The sequence below is a fragment of the Rhinoderma darwinii genome, chromosome 13, assembly GCF_050947455.1.
Source record: "Rhinoderma darwinii isolate aRhiDar2 chromosome 13, aRhiDar2.hap1, whole genome shotgun sequence".
Lineage (NCBI taxonomy): Eukaryota > Metazoa > Chordata > Amphibia > Anura > Rhinodermatidae > Rhinoderma > Rhinoderma darwinii.
In genome coordinates, this window is record NC_134699.1 from 70,100,332 (window position 1) to 70,123,853 (window position 23,522).

The following is a 23,522-nucleotide window of genomic DNA, read 5'->3' on the forward strand; positions in this document are numbered from 1 at the left end:
TGATCCTGAGTTATATCCTGTATTATACTCCAGAGCTGCACTCACTATTCTGGTGGTGGGGTCACTGTGTACATACAATATATCACTTATCCTGTACTGATCCTGAGTTATATCCTGTATTATACTCCAGAGCTGCACTCACTATTCTGCTGGTGGAGTCACTGTGTACATACATTACTTATCCTGTACTGATCCTGAGTTATATCCTGTATTATACTCCAGAGCTGCACTCACTATTCTGCTGGTGGAGTCACTGTGTACATACATTACATTACTTATCCTGTACTGATCCTGAGTTATATCCTGTATTATACTCCAGAGCTGCACTCACTATTCTCCTGGTGCAGTCACTGTGTACATACATTACATTACTTATCCTGTACTGATCCTGAGTTACATCCTGTATTATACGCCAGAGCTGCACTCACTATTCTGCTGGTGGAGTCACTGTGTACATACATTACTTATCCTGTACTGATCCTGAGTTATATCCTGTATTATACTCCAGAGCTGCACTCACTATTCTGGTGGTGGGGTCACTGTGTACATACAATATATCACTTATCCTGTACTGATCCTGAGTTATATCCTGTATTATACTCCAGAGCTGCACTCACTATTCTGCTGGTGGAGTCACTGTGTACATACATTACTTATCCTGTACTGATCCTGAGTTATATCCTGTATTATACTCCAGAGCTGCACTCACTATTCTGCTGGTGGAGTCACTGTGTACATACATTACATTACTTATCCTGTACTGATCCTGAGTTATATCCTGTATTATACTCCAGAGCTGCACTCACTATTCTGCTGGTGGAGTCACTGTGTACATACATTACATTACTTATCCTGTACTGATCCTGAGTTATATCCTGTATTATACTCCAGAGCTGCACTCACTATTCTGCTGGTGGAGTCACTGTGTATATACATTACTTATCCTGTACTGATCCTGAGTTACATCCTGTATTATACTCCAGAGCTGCACTCACTATTCTGCTGGTGGAGTCACTGTGTACATACATTACATTACTTATCCTGTACTGATCCTGAGTTACATCCTGTATTATACTCCAGAGCTGCACTCACTGTATCCTGTGTGGATGATGCTGCTGGTGACTCCTACAAGGCAGTGGGTGAATATATGAAGTTCCCACTTCTCTAGTGTTATATTAGGGGTCCGGTTTTGGGGAGATGTGGGCTCGCCCCCGTCACTCACCTGCTGGCCTTGAAAGCTTTTAGCTTCTGCACAAAGTAGGACTCCAGGATCTCGGCGCTCTGGCAGAATGTGGACTCGCTGGGGTTGTAGTAACGACAGTTGTCAAATATTTTGGTCATGTCGGCTACAAACTCTGTCAGCTTCTTGTAGTATCGGCTGCGGATCCGCTCCTCCATGGTGGACAGGTCTGCGAGAGGAATCAGAAATGTGAAACTAGCAGAGCACCGCAACCTCAGCGCGTCCAATACATGTAACAAGCAGAAAGAACAGCACCACACCAGTCCACAGGTTTTGTCGGGTATTGCAGCTCAGCTCCATTGATGTGAATAAGGATGAGCCGCAGTACTACAAACAAACTGTAGACGTGGGTGGCGCTGTTATTTGGAAGAAACCAGCCATGTTTTTCTAATCCCGGACAAGCCCTTCAAAGGTTTAACTGTAAAACAGTTAAGAAAATTTCTAGCTAGTGTTTCAATTCCTCACCATTTTCAAGATCTATGCTTTCTGTCAATGAATGGGAACGCTGTTTACATTAAGTGGCTAAAAAAAATGAACAGATCTGATACTTCCCACATCTGTGGCTTTGTTACAGCTGTATCTAGTCCAGATGATGTTCCTGAGCTAAATACCCTGATCTCCAGACGGATACTTTTACCTGCACTGACACATTGTAACAAACTGTCATGGCAGGAGAGAGATTTGTGCTGCTGCTGTGTTTAGGTCACAGAATATTATATAGACCGGATAGAATTGTAAAAACCTTCAGCCGCACCTGTCCTGGTCGTTTGTTACAATGTATCAGTCTGGAGTTCAGCCTGTTTAGATCCCAACGGATTGTCTAGACTGGATACCTTGTAACAAACCCTCTGCTATGAGTAGTATTAGGTCAGGACAGGTTTTCAGTCTTTGAATGTTAACAAGAATGTTCACATTCACTGGTGGCAAGTAGAGATCTTGAAAATAGTGAGACGATGAGACCAAGTATTGGAGAGTTGCGGAGCTTTTCATTCTACAGGGGTTATGATGGTAAAATAGCCCCCAGTGGACGACCTCGGGCTGGAGATATGCTAATGAGCCGCCATCCCCACAGTGAGGGGACTCTGCAATGGTTCTTAGGGATCCGTGACTGGCGACGGCCTCATTACCATAATACTGAGCAACATCTCTCACCATTGAGGACCACAGCTCCGGAGGTTAATAAAACCCTTAACGAGGCCAACTGTGCAGACACTAATTGACGCTGCAGTTCAGGAACATTCTGTCTCCTGTTTTTGCTTCCTGCTCCCCTCCCCCGATGAGACCCTGTGATGTGAACTACTGGACTGTGACAAGCTGTCTCCACCTCTGCCGGTCCCTGACCCCAGCCGTCCCCACATGTAGTCTTGGCTCAGGTCCTTCACAATTCCCAGCGTGGTCAGAACTCGGCAGAGAAGAAGCCATTGTCCAGGATTACAATGCGTGCCCTGACCGGGAGCGGGGGATGAAATACCCTCAATACTGAACGAGGGGTTACATTATAAACATGGCCGCCCTGAGCAGAGAACCAAACACAGAATCCAATCAGTGATCACTGATTCATCTCACTAACCCATTGGTTCCTTGATCACCGCATAATAATCTGGAGCGTCCTCCGGATCCACAGCTTCCAGGAAGGGCCAGGCCATTTTGTGCGCCTAAAGGAGAATGCACAAATAATAAAATTAGCATCAAGTACTCAGCCACCCCCAAAAGCATTAGATAGAACCACTCTCATAATTCTGCAGCTTCAGAGCTGAAATCTCCCAGCATTTCCTGCTTGTTCAGTGTATACAGCCAGCAGAATAGTGAGTGCAGCTCTGGAGTATAATACAGGATGTAACTCAGGATCAGTACAGGATAAGTAATGTAATGTATGTACACAGTGACTCCACCAGCAGAATAGTGAGTGCAGCTCTGGAGTATAATACAGGATGTAACTCAGGATCAGTACAGGATAAGTAATGTATGTACACAGTGACTCCACCAGCAGAATAGTGAGTGCAGCTCTGGAGTATAATACAGGATATAACTCAGGATCAGTACAGGATAAGTAAAGTAATGTATGTACACAGTGACTCCTCCAGCAGAATAGTGAGTGCAGCTCTGGAGTATAATACAGGATATAACTCAGGATCAGTACAGGATAAGTAATGTAATGTAATGTACACAGTGACTCCACCAGCAGAATAGTGAGTGCAGCTCTGGAGGATAATACAGGATGTAACTCAGGATCAGTACAGGATAAGTAATGTATGTACACAGTGACTCCACCAGCAGAATAGTGAGTACAGCTCTGGAGTATAATACAGGATATAACTCAGGATCAGTACAGGATAAGTAATGTAATGTATGTACACAGTGACTTCACCAGCAGAATAGTGAGTGCAGCTCTGGAGTATAATACAGGATGCAGCTCAGGATCAGTACAGGATATGTAATGTAATGTATGTACACAGTGACTCCCCCAGCAGAATAGTGAGTGCTGCTCTGGAGTATAATACAGGATGTAACTCAGGATCAGTACAGGATAAGTAATGTAATGTATGTACACAGTGACTCCACCAGCAGAATAGTGAGTGCAGCTCTGGAGTATAATACAGGATGTAACTCAGGATCAGTACAGGATAAGTAATGTATGTACACAGTGACTCCACCAGAAGAATAGTGAGTGCAGCTCTGGAGTATAATACAGGATGTAACTCAGGATCAGTACAGGATAAGTAATGTAATGTATGTACACAGTGACTCCACCAGCAGAATAGTGAGTGCAGCTCTGGAGTATAATACAGGATGTAACTCAGGATCAGTACAGGATAAGTAATGTAATGTATGTACACAGTGACTCCACCAGCAGAATAGTGAGTGCAGCTCTGGAGTATAATACAGGATATAACTCAGGATCAGTACAGGATAAGTAATGTATGTACACAGTGACTCCACCAGCAGAATAGTGAGTGCAGCTCTGGAGTATAATACAGGATGTAACTCAGGATCAGTACAGGATAAGTAATGTAATGTATGTACACAGTGACTCCACCAGCAGAATAGTGAGTGCAGCTCTGGAGTATAATACAGGATGTAACTCAGGATCAGTGCAGGATAAGTAATGTAATGTATGTACACAGTAACTCCACCAGCAGAATAGTGAGTGCAGCTCTGGAGTATAATACAGGATATAACTCAGGATCAGTACAGGATAAGTAATGTAATGTATGTACACAGTGACTCCACCAGCAGAATAGTGAGTGCAGCTCTGGAGTATAATACAGGATGTAACTCAGGATCAGTACAGGATAAGTAATGTAATGTATGTACACAGTGACTCCACCAGTAGAATAGTGAGTGCAGCTCTGGAGTATAATACAGGATGTAACTCAGGATCAGTACAGGATAAGTAATGTAATGTATACAGTGACTCCACCAGCAGAATAGTGAGTGCAGCTCTGGAGTATAATACAGGATGTAACTCAGGATCAGTACAGGATAAGTAATGTAATGTATGTACACAGTGACTCCACCAGCAGAATAGTGAGTGCAGCTCTGGAGTATAATACAGGATATAACTCCGGATCAGTACAGGATAAGTAATGTAATGTATGTACACAGTGACCCCACCAGCAGAATAGTGAGTGCAGCTCTGGAGTATAATACAGGATGTAACTCCGGATCAGTACAGGATAAGTAATGTAATGTATGTACACAGTGACCCCACCAGCAGAATAGTGAGTGCAGCTCTGGAGTATAATACAGGATATAACTCCGGATCAGTACAGGATAAGTAATGTCCTGTATTATATGAAGATAATTCTATATGTACACTGTATAATGGGGTGAGTGGTGAGGGTACACGTTGAGCTGGCCCCTATAGACATTACAGTTTTTCATACAGATTAGTTCAACAACATCTATCAGAAGTATCAGACCCCGCGATATGTCTGATCTTGTGTTTCCCTAGGTGATAAGCGGTGCCAAATATGCTTTCTGTTACAGTCCCCTGATCACATAACATGGTCTGGTTTTGCGGGTCTACTCCCGGCTTTACTCATTCACAGCTTCAGGTTAATTAGGGAAAGGGGTTAATGTAGAATACCATGTTCTGACCACCCCCATTACGTTTAACCGCCCCCCATGCCCAGGAAGTATTCATACCTGCAATGACCGGAGAACTCGCTTTAGTCCCTCGTAATCCTTGTCGGTCAGTGGGCTTAGCACCGTCATGGCGTCTTCAGTGGACTGACACTCGGGACACACATACTCGTCTATGTATTCTGCCTCACTCTGTAAAATCCCGACACAGCGACCGTGGAACCAGTTCTGGCAACGATCACATCCGATGTAAAATCTACACAGTCCAACACAAGAGCAGGCGGTGAGAGGGGGCCACAGAAACCGGTAACAGGACACAGATCTGCGTAGGCAGCGCAAGGACGTGCACCACACGCGATCTGACGCCAAACATCCCTAAAGCAAAAGCCGTGGAGTCTAGGAGCCCTGTGTGCGGGCACAGCTGCAGTACACAGGACCAGACAGCAGGGGCCGCCAGCTGCTATAGGCAAATCATTTCCAAAGTGTAAAGCAGAGAGAAAAGAGCTGCGATGCTCTGCAGCTATCAGAGAACCAGAAAACATGCATCACATATTACATAGAGAGAGGTCGCATCTGACATTTTGCTCCCAGTGGGGGGGCTTGCTGTGGTCGCCAGTCAATCCCCTCCCCAGATAAAGCATGCTCTGGCCAGGTTAACGAGGACACTGGAGCTAAGGAAAGGTAAAGCGACTGCTGCAAACATCCAACGAGCGCTCTAGTTAGTAGAGAAAGATTCCCCAGGACTCACTGTGAATCATCATAAGGCGTCCTGCAGATACAATACAACTCCTCACTGCTGCCCTCTTGTGACCGTTTACACTCATCACAGATGTACACATCCACTTTCTTGGCTTCCGTCTCTGTGATGCCAACACATTCTCCGTGATACCAATTAGCACAAAGCTCACAGCCAATATAGAACCTAGAATATATTTACAGCACAAACACCCAACAGTTGTCATTTACAGAAAAAGCATCCGGTGCTTGTAACATTGAACACGGCTACAGCTTCCTTGGTGGATACACTGGCACTGGGAGCAACACTGGCTCCGCCAAACACAGGTGGTGGGATCTGAGAGGGGCTTTTTGGGTTTTTTCTTGTGCAAAGAATGGAAACTTATGACTTGCTTCTATGCAGAGGGGGGAGACATTCACAGCATCATATTTATCCCCCCATGAATTGTCACTGCACCACGGAGTGTTAAGACTTATGCAATCACTAGGATCAAATTCCCCAAAACTTCACAAATATCCCGACTGATCTGTCCTGCCCAACTACAACATAAACTATGGAGCTTATTATAGTGGAAGTCTATTCTTACTGAAATTTGCTGCATGCCCTTTAGAAATATAAATATATACTCCGGAGCTGCACTCACTATTCTGCTGGTGGAGTCACTGTGTACATACATTACATTACTTATCCTGTACTGATCCTGAGTTACATCCTGTATTATACTCCAGAGCTGCACTCACTATTCTGCTGGTGGAGTCACTGTGTACATACATTACATTACTTATCCTGTACTGATCCTGAGTTACATCCTGTATTATACTCCAGAGCTGCACTCACTATTCTGCTGGTGGAGTCACTGTGTACATACATTACATTACTTATCCTGTACTGATCCTGAGTTACATCCTGTATTATACTCCAGAGCTGCACTCACTATTCTGCTGGTGGAGTCACTGTGTGCATACATTACTTATCCTGTACTGATCCTGAGTTATATCCTGTATTATACTCCAGAGCCGCACTCACTATTCTGCTGGTGGAGTCACTGTGTACATACATTACATTACTTATCCTGTACTGATCCTGAGTTACATCCTGTATTATACTCCAGAGCTGCACTCACTATTCTGCTGGTGGAGTCACTGTGTACATACATTACATTACTTATCCTGTACTGATCCTGAGTTATATCCTGTATTATACTCCAGAGCTGCACTCACTATTCTGCTGGTGGAGTCACTGTGTACATACATTACATTACTTATCCTGTACTGATCCTGAGTTATATCCTGTATTATACTCCAGAGCTGCACTCACTATTCTGCTGGTGGGGTCACTGTGTACATACATTACTTATCCTGTACTGATCCTGAGTTACATCCTGTATTATACTCCAGAGCTGCACTCACTATTCTGCTGGTGGAGTCACTGTGTACATACATTACATTACTTATCCTGTACTGATCCTGAGTTACATCCTGTATTATACTCCAGAGCTGCACTCACTATTCTGCTGGTGGAGTCACTGTGTACATACATTACTTATCCTGTACTGATCCCGAGTTATATCCTGTATTATACCCCAGAGCTGCACTCACTATTCTGCTGGTGGAGTCACTGTGTACATACATTACTTATCTTGTACTGATCCTGAGTTACATCCTGTATTATACTCCAGAGCTGCACTCACTATTCTGCCCTGTAACAGGTGACAATGCCGGGACTACATGGGGCAGTGATGTAACCAGGTGGCCGTCCCTCGGACATTACCACGTATCTCTAGTAGTAATGCCGCTGATCCCCATTAGTGCGCTGTCTCTTCCCCTCCGCTGGCGTCATGCTGGACACACCCTGGACATTGTGACCTCCGGCCGCAGGTTATACACATCTGCTCTCACCCATCATTTCAGTAATTTCACTGCTCGGAGCAGGAGGGAGAACACTTGTCTATGGCTTCAGTCTAGTCAGTGATCGGTGCTTTGCATAAGACTTCACACCCCAGTTATAGATGTGCGTCCCCCCTCCCTGTGCATAGAGCCTGACAACACTGAGGGACATCACATGCACGACACACAATGACGGGGCCTGGGCAGGACTAGCACTGGAGCGCTGTGAATGACGCGGCCCCCGGCACTGGGAGAATCGCTTCTCTACCTGAGCTCTCCCAGCAACACAACCTCTACAACAGTCACAGCGACCAATTACATCTGAGGGGGGGGGGGGGGGGGGGGGAGACAAAACCCTGCTCCCCCGGGGGGCACCATGCACAACACAAATGGACCGGACCACAACAGCAAATGAGCGGGAAACAGGTTGTCAGAGAATGAGCGTCATGGCGGCAGGAGGATGACCAGGAACACACAACATCCCCACTTACCTGACCTGCCGGCTAGCAGCAGCGTATGGGACTGACCCAGATAAAGCAGCACCTAAAACAAGAGCGGTGCTGGGGGAGGGGGACAGGACCCTGTATATAGGAGATTACAAAAGACAGTCCTGTGACCATGTGCCACAGCCCCACATCACCTGCAACCCTGGGAACTGCAGTGCAGCGAGAGTTGGAGGATCCCAGGTCATCAAACCAGAGGGTTCACTTACTTCTACATAGTCTGCAAAGTGCCTGTGAATGCCGCATCCCCCTATACATGAGGGGACGGGTAGTCAGAGCTTCATGGCAATGATGCATTATATCATGCAACAAACTGCACTCCACCTGCACAGCGCCGCTCCTGTGAGCACCACCACAGCGGCAGAAAATGGGGAAAACCAAGTCTCCTGGCTATCCACAAAGGAAGCTGGGCTCACACGACAACACAAGTACACGGAGTGATGGGAGAAAGACACGTCCTGATGGGTGTAGTAGTGATTGTTATGTAGTGTGCTGCCTCATGTATGACCGGGAGGGGCTGCTCTGCTCCCATTGTCTTCCTACAGGGGCAGGAACGTCAGGTGACCCTTCACTTCAAGGAAAAATAATGTAAGGACTCGTGTATAAGGGTCCCGAATATGCACACGAGTCACGCAGAAGTCCTAAGCTCAGGGCAATGGATCTGACTGATCTGGGGATAAAGCCTGGGGGTCTTCAGACCCCTTGTGTCCTCGGACAACCCCTGTATAGTCTGTGTGTATGAAGGTGGATAATTACCAAATTAGTGGGATTTTTACAAGAACCCTACATGGGTCGGAGGCGGGCGTCTTCCTGTCCCCTATATCCCGGGGGGACTATACTGTAGAGGAGTGTTGCCGGTAGCCCTTCCTGTCCCCTATATCCCGGGGTGACTATACTGTAGAGGAGCGTTGCCGGTAGCCCGTCCTGTCCCCTATATCCCGGGGTGACTATACTATAGAGGAGTGTTGCCGGTAGCCCTTCCTGTCCCCTATATCCCGGGGTGACTATACTGTAGAGGAGTGTTGCCGGTAGCCCGTCCTGTCCCCTATATCCCGGGGTGACTATACTGTAGAGGAGCGTTGCCGGTAGCCCGTCCTGTCCCCTATATCCCGGGGTGACTATACTATAGAGGAGTGTTGCCGGTAGCCCGTCCTGTCCCCTATATCCCGGGGTGACTATACTGTAGAGGAGCGTTGCCGGTAGCCCGTCCTGTCCCCTATATCCCGGGGTGACTATACTATAGAGGAGTGTTGCCGGTAGCCCTTCCTGTCCCCTATATCCCGGGGTGACTATACTGTAGAGGAGTGTTGCCGGTAGCCCGTCCTGTCCCCTATATCCCGGGGTGACTATACTGTAGAGGAGTGTTGCCGGTAGCCCTTCCTGTCCCCTATATCCCCGGGTGACTATACTATAGAGGAGTGTTGCCGGTAGCCCTTCCTGTCCCCTATATCCCCGGGTGACTATACTATAGAGGAGTGTTGCCGGTAGCCCTTCCTGTCCCCTATATCCCGGGGTGACTATACTATAGAGGAGTGTTGCCGGTAGCCCGTCCTGTCCCCTATATCCCGGGGTGACTATACTATAGAGGAGCGTTGCCGGTAGCCCTTCCTGTCCCCTATATCCCGGGGTGACTATACTATAGAGGAGTGTTGCCGGTAGCCCGTCCTGTCCCCTATATCCCGGGGTGACTATACTATAGAGGAGTGTTGCCGGTAGCCCGTCCTGTCCCCTATATCCCGGGGTGACTATACTGTAGAGGAGCGTTGCCGGTAGCCCGTCCTGTCCCCTATATCCCGGGGTGACTATACTATAGAGGAGTGTTGCCGGTAGCCCATCCTGTCCCCTATATCCCGGGGTGACTATACTGTAGAGGAGCGTTGCCGGTAGCCCGTCCTGTCCCCTATATCCCGGGGTGACTATACTATAGAGGAGCTTTGCCGGTAGCCCGTCCTGTCCCCTATATCCCGGGGTGACTATACTGTAGAGGAGTGTTGCCGGTAGCCCTTCCTGTCTCCTATATCCCGGGATGACTATACTATAGAGGAGTGTTGCCGGTAGCCCTTCCTGTCCCCTATATCCCGGGGTGACTATACTGTAGAGGAGCGTTGCCGGTAGCCCGTCCTGTCCCCTATATCCCGGGGTGACTATACTATAGAGGAGTGTTGCCGGTAGCCCTTCCTGTCCCCTATATCCCGGGGTGACTACACTGTAGAGGAGCGTTGCCGGTAGCCCGTCCTGTCCCCTATATCCCGGGGTGACTATACTGTAGAGGAGCGTTGCCGGTAGCCCGTCCTGTCCCCTATATCCCGGGGTGACTATACTATAGAGGAGCGTTGCCGGTAGCCCGTCCTGTCCCCTATATCCCGGGGTGACTATACTGTAGAGGAGCGTTGCCGGTAGCCCGTCCTGTCCCCTATATCCCGGGGTGACTATACTATAGAGGAGAGTTGCCGGTAGCCCGTCCTGTCCCCTATATCCCGGGGTGACTATACTATAGAGGAGTGTTGCCGGTAGCCCTTCCTGTCCCCTATATCCCGGGGTGACTATACTGTAGAGGAGTGTTGCCGGTAGCCCGTCCTGTCCCCTATATCCCGGGGTGACTATACTATAGAGGAGTGTTGCCGGTAGCCCGTCCTGTCCCCTATATCCCGGGGTGACTATACTATAGAGGAGTGTTGCCGGTAGCCCTTCCTGTCCCCTATATCCCGGGGTGACTATACTATAGAGGAGTGTTGCCGGTAGCCCTTCCTGTCCCCTATATCCCGGGGTGACTATACTGTAGAGGAGCGTTGCCGGTAGCCCGTCCTGTCCCCTATATCCCGGGGTGACTATACTATAGAGGAGCGTTGCCGGTAGCCCGTCCTGTCCCCTATATCCCGGGGTGACTATACTATAGAGGAGCGTTGCCGGTAGCCCGTCCTGTCCCCTATATCCCGGGGTGACTATACTGTAGAGGAGCGTTGCCGGTAGCCCGTCCTGTCCCCTATATCCCGGGGTGACTATACTATAGAGGAGAGTTGCCGGTAGCCCGTCCTGTCCCCTATATCCCGGGGTGACTATACTATAGAGGAGTGTTGCCGGTAGCCCTTCCTGTCCCCTATATCCCGGGGTGACTATACTATAGAGGAGTGTTGCCGGTAGCCCTTCCTGTCCCCTATATCCCGGGGTGACTATACTGTAGAGGAGTGTTGCCGGTAGCCCGTCCTGTCCCCTATATCCCGGGGTGACTATACTGTAGAGGAGTGTTGCCGGTAGCCCGTCCTGTCCCCTATATCCCGGGGTGACTATACTGTAGAGGAGTGTTGCCGGTAGCCCGTCCTGTCCCCTATATCCCGGGGTGACTATACTGTAGAGGAGTGTTGCCGGTAGCCCGTCCTGTCCTATATCCCGGGGTGACTATACTGTAGAGGAGTGTTGCCGGTAGCCCTGAGTATCCATGTCCCGGTGGTGGCGCAGCCCTCTGTCGCTGCACTACTGCCTACAGTGTTGATATATATAGATGTATGTTATAGATCTCCCACATATACAAGATGTTATCTAAGATACTCACTTGGATTCGTCGTAGGGCGTCTTGCAGATGCAGTAGAGTTTGTTGTCCTTCTTGTTGTCTTTTGAGGTAGAGGAAATAATTTTCTTCTTTTTAGACGTGGAAGGATGATGCTCCTTCTCCTCCTCTCTCTTCCGCTTGTGGGAAGAGGTGGGGGAGGTAGGTGACGGTCTGTGCAACGGGGGCGGTGGTGGTGAGGGCAGGGGGGGTGACAGCGGAGGCGGAGCGGCTGCCTGGGCTCGCTCCTTCTCCTTCTTAATCTTCTGCAGATCTTTCTTCAGCTCTTCCTGTGAACAGGTCAGAGGATTCAGGATATAATAACACCCTCACATCCCTCTACCCCAGCGGCCTGGACATACCTGCACCTCGATCTGCAGCTCTTTGTCCAGCAGCGCCCTCTTCTTCAGAATCTCGGCCTTCAGCTGCTCCTTGTGCTTGAACAGCAGGGCGGAGAGCTTGCTGGCGTTCTGTCTGCTCTTCTTCTGCTCCACGTTCTCCTCTCGCTTGCGCTTCTTCGCTGCCTGTTTTTCCTCCTTGTCGATCTTGTCTAGTATGTATTTCATCACCTGGTTACACACGATCATTCTATACAGCAAGAGAGAAAAGTCTTAAATGTCCAGCTGAGAAAGACTGGTTCCTAAGGACTGCTTGACAACGCCTCTTCATAGCAACCAGACTGTCAGACAGGTGGATGGGGTTGTACCTCTGATTTTCCTCCCTTTCCACCGGCGTCATGGTCTTCTTCTGCTTCAAGTGCTCGATGACGGCGTTCTGCTTCATCACGACCTGAAGGGAAGAGAGAGCGATCACTTTTCCTATCACATTTAATCAACGTAGTCTGTCCACTTCTCTACCCCTTTGATAGGTCTATGGTTGTCACATGATCTCGCTGAGCTTCTGACTGGCCGATAGGCTCAGACGCCCTGGGGGCCACCTATACACGTGGCTGGGGCGATAACTGCCCCCTCCAGAGGTCATGACTGGGATTGGGGGATCCGTCAGCACTACGCCCCTCACCTGTTTCTGGATGATCTCGCTCTGGTTGGTTCCTTGCAGCGTCTGCTCTCTCTTCACTTCCGGCTGCTTCTTCTTGTTCTGCTGATCCTGGATCTGCTTGATCCGCTGCAGATGCTCCTGGACACTAGACGCTTGTACAGTGACCACGTTTTGGATCTGCTGTGCCGTCCCGGCCTGTTGGATCTGGAAAGGCAGCTGCAGTTTGATTTGCTGGGGGATTCCTCCTTGCTGAATCTGAGCCATCACCTGTGGGGTGAGATGGGAGAGGACCTGCACTTGCTGGTGGAGCTGGGGCATTGTTATAACCTGCGTCTGGGCGGGTTGGATCTGCACTTGTGCCCGAGATGGAGACTGCACAGTCACTTGGTTAGCGGTCTGAATGTGCTGCGGAGGCTTTGTCTGGGCCTGAAGCGGTGGCGACTGGATATGGAATGAAGCCGGCAGAGTCATCTGGATTGAGGGGTGCGTTTGGTTTGGATTGGTTGTCAGGGTTTGAACCTGGGGTCGACTCAGGATCTGTGGTTGCGCCGATTGCTGTGACAGCGTCTGGACAGAGCCCTGGGTCATGGGGAGCTGAGCAGCATTTGTTGTGACGGTGGAAAATGACGTCTGTTGCGCCGTCTCTGGAATGGCGGACGCTACGGTCACTTGCTGTTTGGGCTGTCCGTCATCTGAGGTCCTGGCAGGGAGTGATGCCTGCGAGTGTAGCGGATGAGTCTGGGATGGGGGCAGGGCATGATCAGACATCGGAGGACCTGGGTCTGCGCCCTGAGGCGGGATCGGTGTCGATTGGGCCGGAGCGAGCGGTGGAGGAATGGACTGGCTGTTCTGCGCCTGGACTGCAGATTTCTGTTCACACGATGACACTAAAAAACAAACAAACTATGAAGAAGAAGCTGAAATGGTCAGGATTCGATCAGCGGGTGGTCCGGTCACGTACCTGCGGTGGAGGGGGATGAGGTGACAGCCGTGCTGGCAGGTGTGGAGCCCGGAGGCAGCGGAGTAAACAGGAACCTTTGGATGGTACCATTCGGCATGGCAGCTTGCATTAACTGCTGCCCGGGGCTGGGGATGACGGTCACTCCTTGGGGTATTAACTGCAGCTGCCCAGTGGTCTGTCCCTGACCTTGAACCACAACTGTGAGGCTCTGGTTTCCACCCTATATAAACACACAAGTATTAGCTTCAGCAGATGATGCCCGCTGCCCCTGGCAGACTAACCCAGACCTGTCGTACCTGCTGCTGGGTGAGCTGTGTAAGCTGAGCCATAGTCAGCTTGACCTGTCCCTGCTGAGGAGGTCTGGCAGCCTGCGGGGTGGTGGCCTGTGGCTGAGCGTGTTGTACTGGTGTGCCCATCTTCAGCCCTCCACTGGATACCGCAGTCCCTAAGGGCATAGTAGTGGTGACGGGCTGACCCCTTATGATTTGCGTCACTACCTGCTGCGGCTGACCTGCGGGAGATACACAATGCAGCGTCAATTACACGGCAAATCCTTGAAGCGGGACCTGTGATACTACAACCAGAGCAGAGAGGATAAAAACCACTTACTGGACTGCAGGATTCCCTGCTGCACCATGAGGGGCGTGCGCATAATGGACTTTCCAACAGACGAGTGATGCAAGGAGGGCGTCCTGATGACCGTCATCGCTGGCCGGATCTGCGTGCCGGCAGATATTACCTACATCAGGAGAGAGGAGCGGCAGGACGTTAGGGTGAGGCAGGGTTTGCTTCATGCATCTTACATAGCGCAGCTTTGATGTGCGCGCACCTGCTGGGTGGTCGTAGTGGTACTCGTAGTTCCCATATTATTGGGCCGGATGGAGACCGTTGCCATCCGCGGCTGGAACGTTGTGAAGGTTTGCTGCACCCCCGTGGTGGACGGGATTATTCCCAACACCTTCTGCTGCATCTGGACTACACCTGAAAGGACAGAGAGGAGGTCGGACGGAAAGTCAGACCCACATAGGGATAAGCGGAAAACCAAAAACCACGACTCCTTCTTTGTCCCTACCTCCCTGCGACGAGGGCACGTTCACCGCTAATATCTTGCTATTGGCTGGAAGAGGCAGCTTAGTGAGGACCTTCCCAGCCACTGACACTGGACTTCCACTTATCTGGAAGCTTTGGCCTGAGGTGGTGATAGAGGTGGCGGAGGAAACATCTGTGTTCGAGGCTACAAAACACAATGTATCCGACAATAATGTGCCAACAGCCGATAAGTTACCCACAAGAAAGGTGCAACGCCTCCACTCCGGCTGTCCGGACAGGCGCCTAATAGACTACCTTGGTCTTCCCCTGCGCTATTACTTTCCCTCCCCGCTCTGATAATATCCAGCACTTGCTATGAGGATCGCCCACAATTACCGGTGGTCGTCTGTCCTTGCTTGACCCACGTGGCAAAAGTCTGGTGGAAGTTTTTGTTCTGCTGGAACGACACGGTGGCGGGAGATCCGACCTTGGTGGCCAGCACTACCTTTGTCCCTGGGGTTACTGAGCCAGTTAAGGAGCCCATCACCACCTTGTGCGGCGTGGTAAGCGTCAGGGTGGCGCTGGTGGTGGCCGTGCTTGTGGTGCCACCTGCGAGCGGTAACTGCTTCTGCTGTTCCAACCGTTTCTGAAAGGACAGATTATTCCGGATTAGAGATGAAGCCTTACAACAAGCAGGACTACATATCAGGGGTGCACAAACTTACGCTTCCTGACATAATTCATATAGTAAAGTTTTAGATGCATGAAGCCCCTTTCACGGAGAGGTGAGGAGTCCGTGTTATGCCAGCCAGATGAGCATCATGGGAGCGCACCCTCAAACTACCACCCCCAGCGTGCACTGACAGTGGTAGTATTAGTAGTATTCCAGAGGTGGAGGACTTCCTTACCTGCTGGGCCGTGAGACGCTGCTGCTTTATTTGAGCATCTGCTTGGGATTTCCCATCTTCTCCCTTCTTCAGGTCCCCACTCTTACTTTCTGCAGTCTGGATCTTCTCCTTCTCCAACCTGGAGAGAGAAAACAGGCGTTATGGTGGAGCTGAAGGTTAGGGCTCTATGGCGACGCGGAGTTAAAATCACGGTATTACCACAACTCCTGCGACTCACGGGCGACCCAATATTGTGTGGGAGCGGGGGGGTCACACATACCTCTCGGAAAAGCACCTGATCTCCCACAGATCCAGCTCCTCCTCAGTCACCCAGGTCTCCAGAATGATGGGACCCGTCTGTTTAGGGGTCTCCGGTCGTTTGGGCCGCAGGGCGCTGGATCGGAGCCCCTTCCTCTGCGGTGTTGGAGTTTCTGCAATGGGGAGATGTAAGGTTTATGTTCCCATACAAACCGCTCTCTGAACAGGGCGCCGCTCGTCTTCTGGTTATTACCTTTTGGTGCCTCCGGAACGCCGATGGGACAAATAATTTTCCTGATGCAATACTCGGAGCGGATCCCGTGTGGGCCGACGTCTCTCCTCTTGATTATTTCAGTGGTGATGATTTCGGTTTCGGAGGACTCTGTGTAACACAATTCTCTGGTTATTTTATCATAAAGTACAAGGCGAGCGAGTGCATTGAGATAGAAGTGGAGAGACGTGAGGCTGCGGGGCGGAGGGTACCTGTGCGGGTTATTCCTCCACCAGGAGGGTGTTTAGCGGCCATGTCGTCCCACCGCAAACTCGCCCACAGGAGACGCAGCATCAGACTCACACTAGCCAGGGATTTAACGGTTTGCAGACGATACCTAGAAGGGTTGTAATCCGTTACTATACAGGACATACTGGAGGAGCAGAACTACCCCCGAGGAGGTTACGGTTAAAGCTGGCCAACCAAGAGGTTTTTTTTTTATAGCGGGGTATCACTTTAAGAGTGCGTCCACACGCTGCGGCTATTTCTTAATCACCTCTGAGTAGGATTTTAGTTTTTTTCCCTTCGACTTTAGTTATATCGAATATCCGTGCTTGAAAGCTGCACTTCCCCATGACAACACTTCCTGTGTTCTGTGCAAGCCTTATCATAGGGATATGTTAAGGCTCTAAATCACTAGGACCACAAGCAGCCACCTCTGTATAAGCCAGTTAGTGTGGGGATATCTGCCAGGAGGTGTTGTCATGGGGAACTGGGAACTCAGCAAGCATAGCTCCTTCCCTGCTGGAGACATTGGCACAATCCTGCTTTATCGGACAGTCTCGTTGCTATGGATACATTGTAACTACCTTAGAACTTTCAATGGGCATGTCAGGCATGATGTCTCTCTGAGAACTGTCAGTGAATAGAACACATCATTTACTTACCGCCAGGTTATTCCAAACGTCGGGCGAGGTGAAGGATACGGCCAAATATCATGCACGGGTTTGGCGTTATAGCTGAAGCACGGCACTTCCCGTATCCCCCCTCGTCTCGACAGCTTTTTGAGGTCATCAGTCGGCAGGACAAAGATGCTCTTTTTGTTGCTCTTGGTGACGAACTTCCTGTATGACGGGAGCGCCGTCCCCGACCGGGACTTTTTAGCTTTGTTGAACTTTACGAGCCGCACCCTGTCCTTCGTGGAGTATTCTTTGCTCACGGTCATCGATGATGAGACGGTGCCGGATGGGGTGGTCGTGGAGTCGGACACGGTGGCGGTCACCACAGTCTTGCTTTGCTCTTCGATGGCCACCAGGCCTTCTTCGCTTGGATGTGGCGAGGCGATTTTCGTCACCTTAGTGGTTGTGGTGGTCGACACAGAAGTGTTCTCCGAGGACGACACCTCCTGCTTGGAGGACTTACCGCAAACATCGAGCACCGTCCTGGACGTTAACACGGTGGAAGTCGTAGTGGTAACTTCCGTGACAACGGTTTGTATCTTTGCTTCCCCGGATACGTTATTCTGCTCTATGGAATCATTACTGAGGCTGGACTCCTCTCCAGAAGTCACCGGAGACGACACGCTCTTCTCGGGCTCCTTGCTTTGCGTCCCTTCCGCTCCATCAATGGGGTTAGTCCTGCTACACAATGGCTGAGAAGCACCCAGGTCTCTCCCCTGGCAGGACGGCGTCTCCTCCGTCCAGTTCTGGGCTGGTCCCTCTTCTTCAGCCGTCTCAGAATCTTTACCTTGACTCGCTGGGACTCCGTTCTTTTCCTCCTCTTCCTCCACGTTGACGTCTCCATTCATGAACGGTTTGACTGCGGGATCTTTCACTTTAGCTCCGTGTTCACACAGAGACTTGGAGACATTATTCACCTTGGGCTCAATTTCCTGGAGGGTTCGGTCGTCGCACAGGTCGTGGACTTTCTTAGGGAACACATCCTTCCCGTTGACCTGGGGGGTGAGGGCTTGGGGCTTGGCCTTCTTCTTGTGGCCGTCTGTACAGTTATTAGAGGGGATAGTCCGGTCCTGGTCTCCATTGGTGGACCGCTCTGTACGATCCATTTGTAGATCACTCGAGGCGTCTTGCTGGGCCACGTCCATACGTTGTGCTGCGGGATCGGACTTTTGCTCATTTTTTGAGTCTTGCAGGGAGACGTCTCTTTCCGCTGCTCCTTTCGGGAGCACAGATTTATCGTTGACCAGTTTCGGTCTCGGCTTGTCCTCGTTTGCATTGGGTAAACCCTGGTCTCCGGTGTGATCGGACTTCTCCTCGGCTTGACTATGGGAACCCCTGACGCCTTGAAGCTTCTCTGCAACGCGGGGGGTCTCCTCTTTGGTCGGTGACGTGGTGTCCGCTGTATCATTGCTCTGAGATGATAAGCTTTGCCGTCCGTCTCGGCCTCCACTTTCTGCAATGCTCCTTATATTTTGTGCAGAGTTACCGGGGTCCTCCCCGGAGCACGAGCTGCTGGACTTACCAGTGTCCTGACCGGGGGAGTCTTGTTTTTGTCCTGTAGGGTCGCTGCTGACATCATCATCCTCATCATTGTCGTCCATGTTCAGTTTCCGGGCTACGCTATCTAGCTGGTTCTCATTCTGGGGTTTCCCGCGGTCGGGTAAGCCGCTGTGCCGCTCCGAGACGCTCTCCTTTGCAGCGCTGCCCAGTTTGAGTCTCTCCAGTCGCTGCTTTTCTTCATACGTAAATTGCTTCTCCCTCCGTTCTAGTAACACGTCCAGCCGAGAAGTTTTAACCACCTTCTTATACCAAGTCCTCATTTGAAAGCCGAGGCCCACGTTGATTAAATCCGCATCTGGAAAAGTCTCCTCTTTGACGGAAGGCGCGTCCACCTCCATGGACTCCTCTTTAATGGGCTCAAGACCTTCAAGTCCTGGTGGTATAAAACAGAATAATCAACAAAGTGGTGCATATTGTGGGACGTGAAGACCGTATATATTCGGTGTCTTATGTACGGGCATTTTTTTTTTCGGAACTCCGATGAATTTAATAAACGTCGTTCTGAAACGAAAACATTTTATATTAACACTCCCAAACAGAAGGGGGCGCTAATAAATTCAAAGACCTACAAAATAACGATCAGGGGATATTCTAGTAGTCTGATTGTACATTTAAGAGTACTCACTACTGCCCCCTCCAGTCTGGAGGCCAGGACTCCTCTCCTCTCGCCGCCTTCCAAGAGCCGTAACTCTTAGGGTATGTTCACACGCAGTGTTTTCAGACGTAATTCAGGGGGTTTTACGCCTCGAATTGCGCCTGAAAAAAACGCCCCTAATATGCCTACAAACATCTGTCCATTGCTTTCAGTGGGTTTTACGATGTTCTGTTCCTACGAGCCTTAATTTTACGCGTCGCTGTCCAAATACGGCGCGTAAAAAGACGCCCGCGAAAAAGTGCAGGAAAGTTCTTGGGACATTTTTGGAGGCGTTTTTCATTGACTCCATTGAAAAATAGCTCCAATAACGGCCGTAAAAGTCGCCGCGAAAAACGCGAGTAGTTACAAAAACATCTGAAAATCAGGAGCGGTTTCCACCTGAAAACTCTGAAAACAACTCTGTATCTTCAGACGTTTTTGGTCGCCGCGTGTGAACATGCCCTTATTTTTCCCGTCAATAGAGCGGTGTGAGGGCTTATCTTTCGCGGGAGGAGTTGTAGTTTGTGTTGGTGCCATTTAATGTACTGGGAAAAATTATTTGTGGGCTGAAATTGACAAAGGGAGGCCTCCATTTTTTTTGTTTTACAGCCACGTTGACCACAAAACAGCGATTTGGGCATTTTAAATATTTTCTTTTTTACGGCGTTCACCGTGTGCATTAAAGAACGTTCTATTTATATTTTAATAGTTCCGACTTTACGGACGCAGCGATACCAGTTTGATTTACTTTTTTTATCTTTGGGAAAAGGGTTTTTTCAGAGTGTAGGCGGTCCTGGGGCCCTTCATTAGGCCCCCGGGTTGCCAGGACATCCATTGGCGACCCCAGATCGCGTTGCAGGACGCGATGAGCTGTCCGCCCCACTCTTTTCAACACCTCACATGCTGTGGTCGCCATCGACCGCAGCATTTGAGGGGTTAAACAGCCAATGGCTTTTGCTGGCCGTTAGTGCCGGGTGTCAGCTGTAAAACAGACGACACCCGCAGTGTATGGAGCGCGCTCAGCCCGTGAGCGCGCTCCATACTTCTCCCCCCGCATCAGGATGTAATGGCATGTCCTTTTGCGCGAAGGGGTTAATAAGATCAGACTGTGGCTGATGGCGGCTCCGTCAGGACTACCTTTCCTTGTAGAGTAAGAATCCTCATCATCCTCCGCAGGCGCCTTGTCTTTTAGATCAGTCGGGTCTTTCACTTGGTCCTTCGGATCTTTCTCCTCCTTCACAGGATCTGGCTTGATCTTCCTCTCCTCCTCTTCCTCCTTCTTCTCCGTGGTTTCGATCTCCATTGCACTTTCGGTTTTTGCTGATGGTTAGACATTGAAACGGTGAAGTTTTCGGTTCCTTTTGAGACTTAACATGAATCCACAATAACTCGATGGAAAGACCGAGCCACAAACCAGCGGCAGGCGGCCACTCACCCAACATTTTGCGGTAGTTGACGTTTGTGTTTCCGGGCAGGCGGGGTTGGAAGCGATAGACGTGCGTTTTACTGATCCAGCTCCACCCTCCGTACCCCGTCACCCTGTACTCCTCACCCTTCTGTTTCCAAACCTGAGAACAAGCAGCTGGTCACATTTCTGGATGGACTTCAGAGCAGTGACCACCCGAGGACGAGACCCCAGAAAGCCATACCTGATGTTTTATGGGGAAGGTGTACTTGACCCACGTGGCCTGCTGCATGCTCTCCTCCTCCTCCTGCTTGCGCTCCTTCTTCTTGACTTTGTCTTTTTCTTCTCTTTCCATGGAAGTCATCCTCCGCAACCTGGAAAACAAGTCATCTTCAGTCTGGCAGCCTACTAAACGCCACGCTGGCCGTACACCTGCCACGTATGGCATCTCCCAGAACGCTACATAGAAGGCCGACACATACCTCGTGTGACCCAGAGAATCCTTCCAAATGGGCAGCATGACCACCGGTTTAATGGCGCACTCCAGTATCGCCAGCGCTAGTGCAAATTCCCGAGGCTTGCTGCACATCTGAACGGCCTTGATCCAGTTTGACCTGCGGCAGACAGACGCCATGATATAATCCGAAGGTTCACAACATGCAGAATATTGCTAAAAGAACGGCGGCCGTTACCTGTGCGAGGCCCAGTTGGGATGGAGGAAGGGCGCGGGGACGTTGTTCTCCAGCTGGACGATGGTAAGCCTCAGTGTGGATATAGTCAACACCTTAGACCCGTGGACGGAGCCGTTCCACTTGAACTCCCCATTGGGCGACAGGCAGAACTTATGAGAGAGGTGTCTCCTCTTGTCGTGGTCCTCCCTGTGCTGGTGCTTGTTCAGGGCATACGAGTTGGTGGAGTACTGGTTGTGGTACACGCGATACTTGCCCTCTTGACCGAGCTTGAAGTAACAACTCAGGACGCCTCTCATGACCACTTCCTTCCTGGTGCTGAGTCGGGAGATCTCACCTTGAGAATTAACCACCAAGACCTGTAAGGGCAAAACGTAGACAAGTTAATAAAGTAAAATGCTTGTCCAGCAGCGGCAGACCCCACCTGTGAAAAGAAGTGGTACGGTCCATGCAATAGAGCAAATAGCCAACAGGGTGGCATGACCGCAGTACAACCGGCCAGGGACCCTAAACACCAGTCTGCAAAGAGGTTTGTAAATGATGGCAGCGCTCAGATTCAGGGACACCTTTATAAGGAAGAAAAAATAAAAATGACGTCCTAAAACGAGCAGAACCAAGGAGACCCCAGTGACCAATCACATCTCTACCTTGGTGTTCAAGGAATCCGTCACCGCAGAGACAAGGTTCTTAGGTGATTGTTTTGGAAAGATGGACAGACACCAGAAAGCAGGAGATGAACAGGAAGGTTGTGAGCCCGTAGACGCAGCAGAGCCGGAGGTGTCCCGCTGAGTGCAGCTGCTCCATAGGTGGCCGACACAAAACACAAACCTCTCTGCCTTCCTTATAAATCTGATTTGCTTCATGGACTGCGGCACTGAACTGGTGACTCTTCAACAGACTTAACTTGCTGTCGGGGTTCCGCAACCGCGTCACCATCCTGGAGGGAGTCTTCCCCGGACAGAGAAGATCCAATGTATCCATCGGGCACTTCTCCAACTTCCCGTCCCCAAAAACTAAAAAAAGGACAATGTATGATTATAGGTCACTATACGCAGGTAGAGGCTTACACAGTGATACTTCACACCCTCACCTGTCTCCTCTGGCTTCAAGGTGAGCTGCGGAGGAGGTTTACTGGAGACATCTCCCTGCGGTTCAGGTGCAGCGCTGCCGGCACGGCCGTCATCACTGGCAGACTGTGGCGCCGGAGGAACCGTGGTACCTGAGGCAGGTTCTGAGGGATCTGGTAAGACAGGAAAATAATATTCAGCAACTTTTTCTAGCATAAAATTGAGACTTTTAATTCATTTACGGTACATTTAAATAACGTGGGCGGTGCTTGTGTGAAAGGCGGAGCTTGCATAAAGGGAGGCGCTTTGCGTAAAGGGCGGCGCTTTGCGTAAAGGGCGGCGCTTTGCGTAAAGGGAGGAGCTTTGCGTAAAGGGCGGAGCTTTGCGTAAAGGGCGGAGCTTGCGTAAAGTACCTGACGTGACAGACGCTGCCGGCTCGGTGGTCCTATCCTCGGTCTCTTTACTGCTATCCACGGCTGGAGGCTTCTCGGGGTCTTTAGCTGATGCATCGCTGGATTTGCTTTCATCAGTGGCAGGAGCTTCCTCTGTGCTGCTTTTTTCAGGCTCTGCGCTCTCTGCAACGAGAGTCACACAATTTAAAGGGATTGTCCAGTTCAGGAAACCTATCCTTATACCATATTAGGGAATTCTGCGTTAATAGAGAGGGGGGTCTTCTGTTCAGGATCTACCTCTCCTGCTCTGGAGGACCCGGCACATCCATACATTACACAGACAACACATTGATATGAATGGACACCATGTAATACTTCTTTTCCCCTGTGGTGGCGCTGCAGAGAAGCTGAACACACTGCCAGATCGCCCCACAGAATACAACTGATCGCTGGGGATCCCGGCAGGAGGACACACT

At 50.2% G+C, this 23,522-nt stretch overlaps 1 protein-coding gene across 5 annotated transcripts in view; it reads right to left on the reverse strand.

The window, feature by feature from the left end:
- BPTF (bromodomain PHD finger transcription factor) overlaps nucleotides 1-23,522 on the reverse strand; it is a 34,792-nt gene that overhangs the window by 2,587 nt on the left and 8,683 nt on the right. For 2 of the 5 annotated variants that reach the window (XM_075845677.1, XM_075845673.1), the window contains 27 exons: nucleotides 23,068-23,229; nucleotides 22,678-22,827; nucleotides 22,416-22,600; nucleotides 21,591-21,946; nucleotides 21,381-21,512; nucleotides 21,143-21,272; nucleotides 20,929-21,061; nucleotides 20,631-20,813; nucleotides 17,288-19,232; nucleotides 16,613-16,737; nucleotides 16,383-16,511; nucleotides 16,152-16,302; nucleotides 15,893-16,010; nucleotides 15,381-15,630; nucleotides 15,028-15,189; nucleotides 14,785-14,936; nucleotides 14,565-14,694; nucleotides 14,252-14,466; nucleotides 13,956-14,175; nucleotides 13,016-13,881; nucleotides 12,702-12,784; nucleotides 12,358-12,583; nucleotides 12,002-12,285; nucleotides 6,075-6,248; nucleotides 5,390-5,582; nucleotides 2,811-2,895; nucleotides 1,223-1,409 (listed from right to left, as the gene is read on the reverse strand). In XM_075845677.1, coding sequence (XP_075701792.1) covers nucleotides 1,223-1,409; nucleotides 2,811-2,895; nucleotides 5,390-5,582; nucleotides 6,075-6,248; nucleotides 12,002-12,285; nucleotides 12,358-12,583; nucleotides 12,702-12,784; nucleotides 13,016-13,881; nucleotides 13,956-14,175; nucleotides 14,252-14,466; nucleotides 14,565-14,694; nucleotides 14,785-14,936; nucleotides 15,028-15,189; nucleotides 15,381-15,630; nucleotides 15,893-16,010; nucleotides 16,152-16,302; nucleotides 16,383-16,511; nucleotides 16,613-16,737; nucleotides 17,288-19,232; nucleotides 20,631-20,813; nucleotides 20,929-21,061; nucleotides 21,143-21,272; nucleotides 21,381-21,512; nucleotides 21,591-21,946; nucleotides 22,416-22,600; nucleotides 22,678-22,827; nucleotides 23,068-23,229 — 7,126 coding nt within the window. The remainder of the gene's footprint in view (nucleotides 1-1,222; nucleotides 1,410-2,810; nucleotides 2,896-5,389; nucleotides 5,583-6,074; nucleotides 6,249-12,001; nucleotides 12,286-12,357; nucleotides 12,584-12,701; nucleotides 12,785-13,015; nucleotides 13,882-13,955; nucleotides 14,176-14,251; nucleotides 14,467-14,564; nucleotides 14,695-14,784; nucleotides 14,937-15,027; nucleotides 15,190-15,380; nucleotides 15,631-15,892; nucleotides 16,011-16,151; nucleotides 16,303-16,382; nucleotides 16,512-16,612; nucleotides 16,738-17,287; nucleotides 19,233-20,630; nucleotides 20,814-20,928; nucleotides 21,062-21,142; nucleotides 21,273-21,380; nucleotides 21,513-21,590; nucleotides 21,947-22,415; nucleotides 22,601-22,677; nucleotides 22,828-23,067; nucleotides 23,230-23,522) is intronic. The other 3 variants (XM_075845674.1, XM_075845675.1, XM_075845676.1) reach the window with 3 other exon arrangements.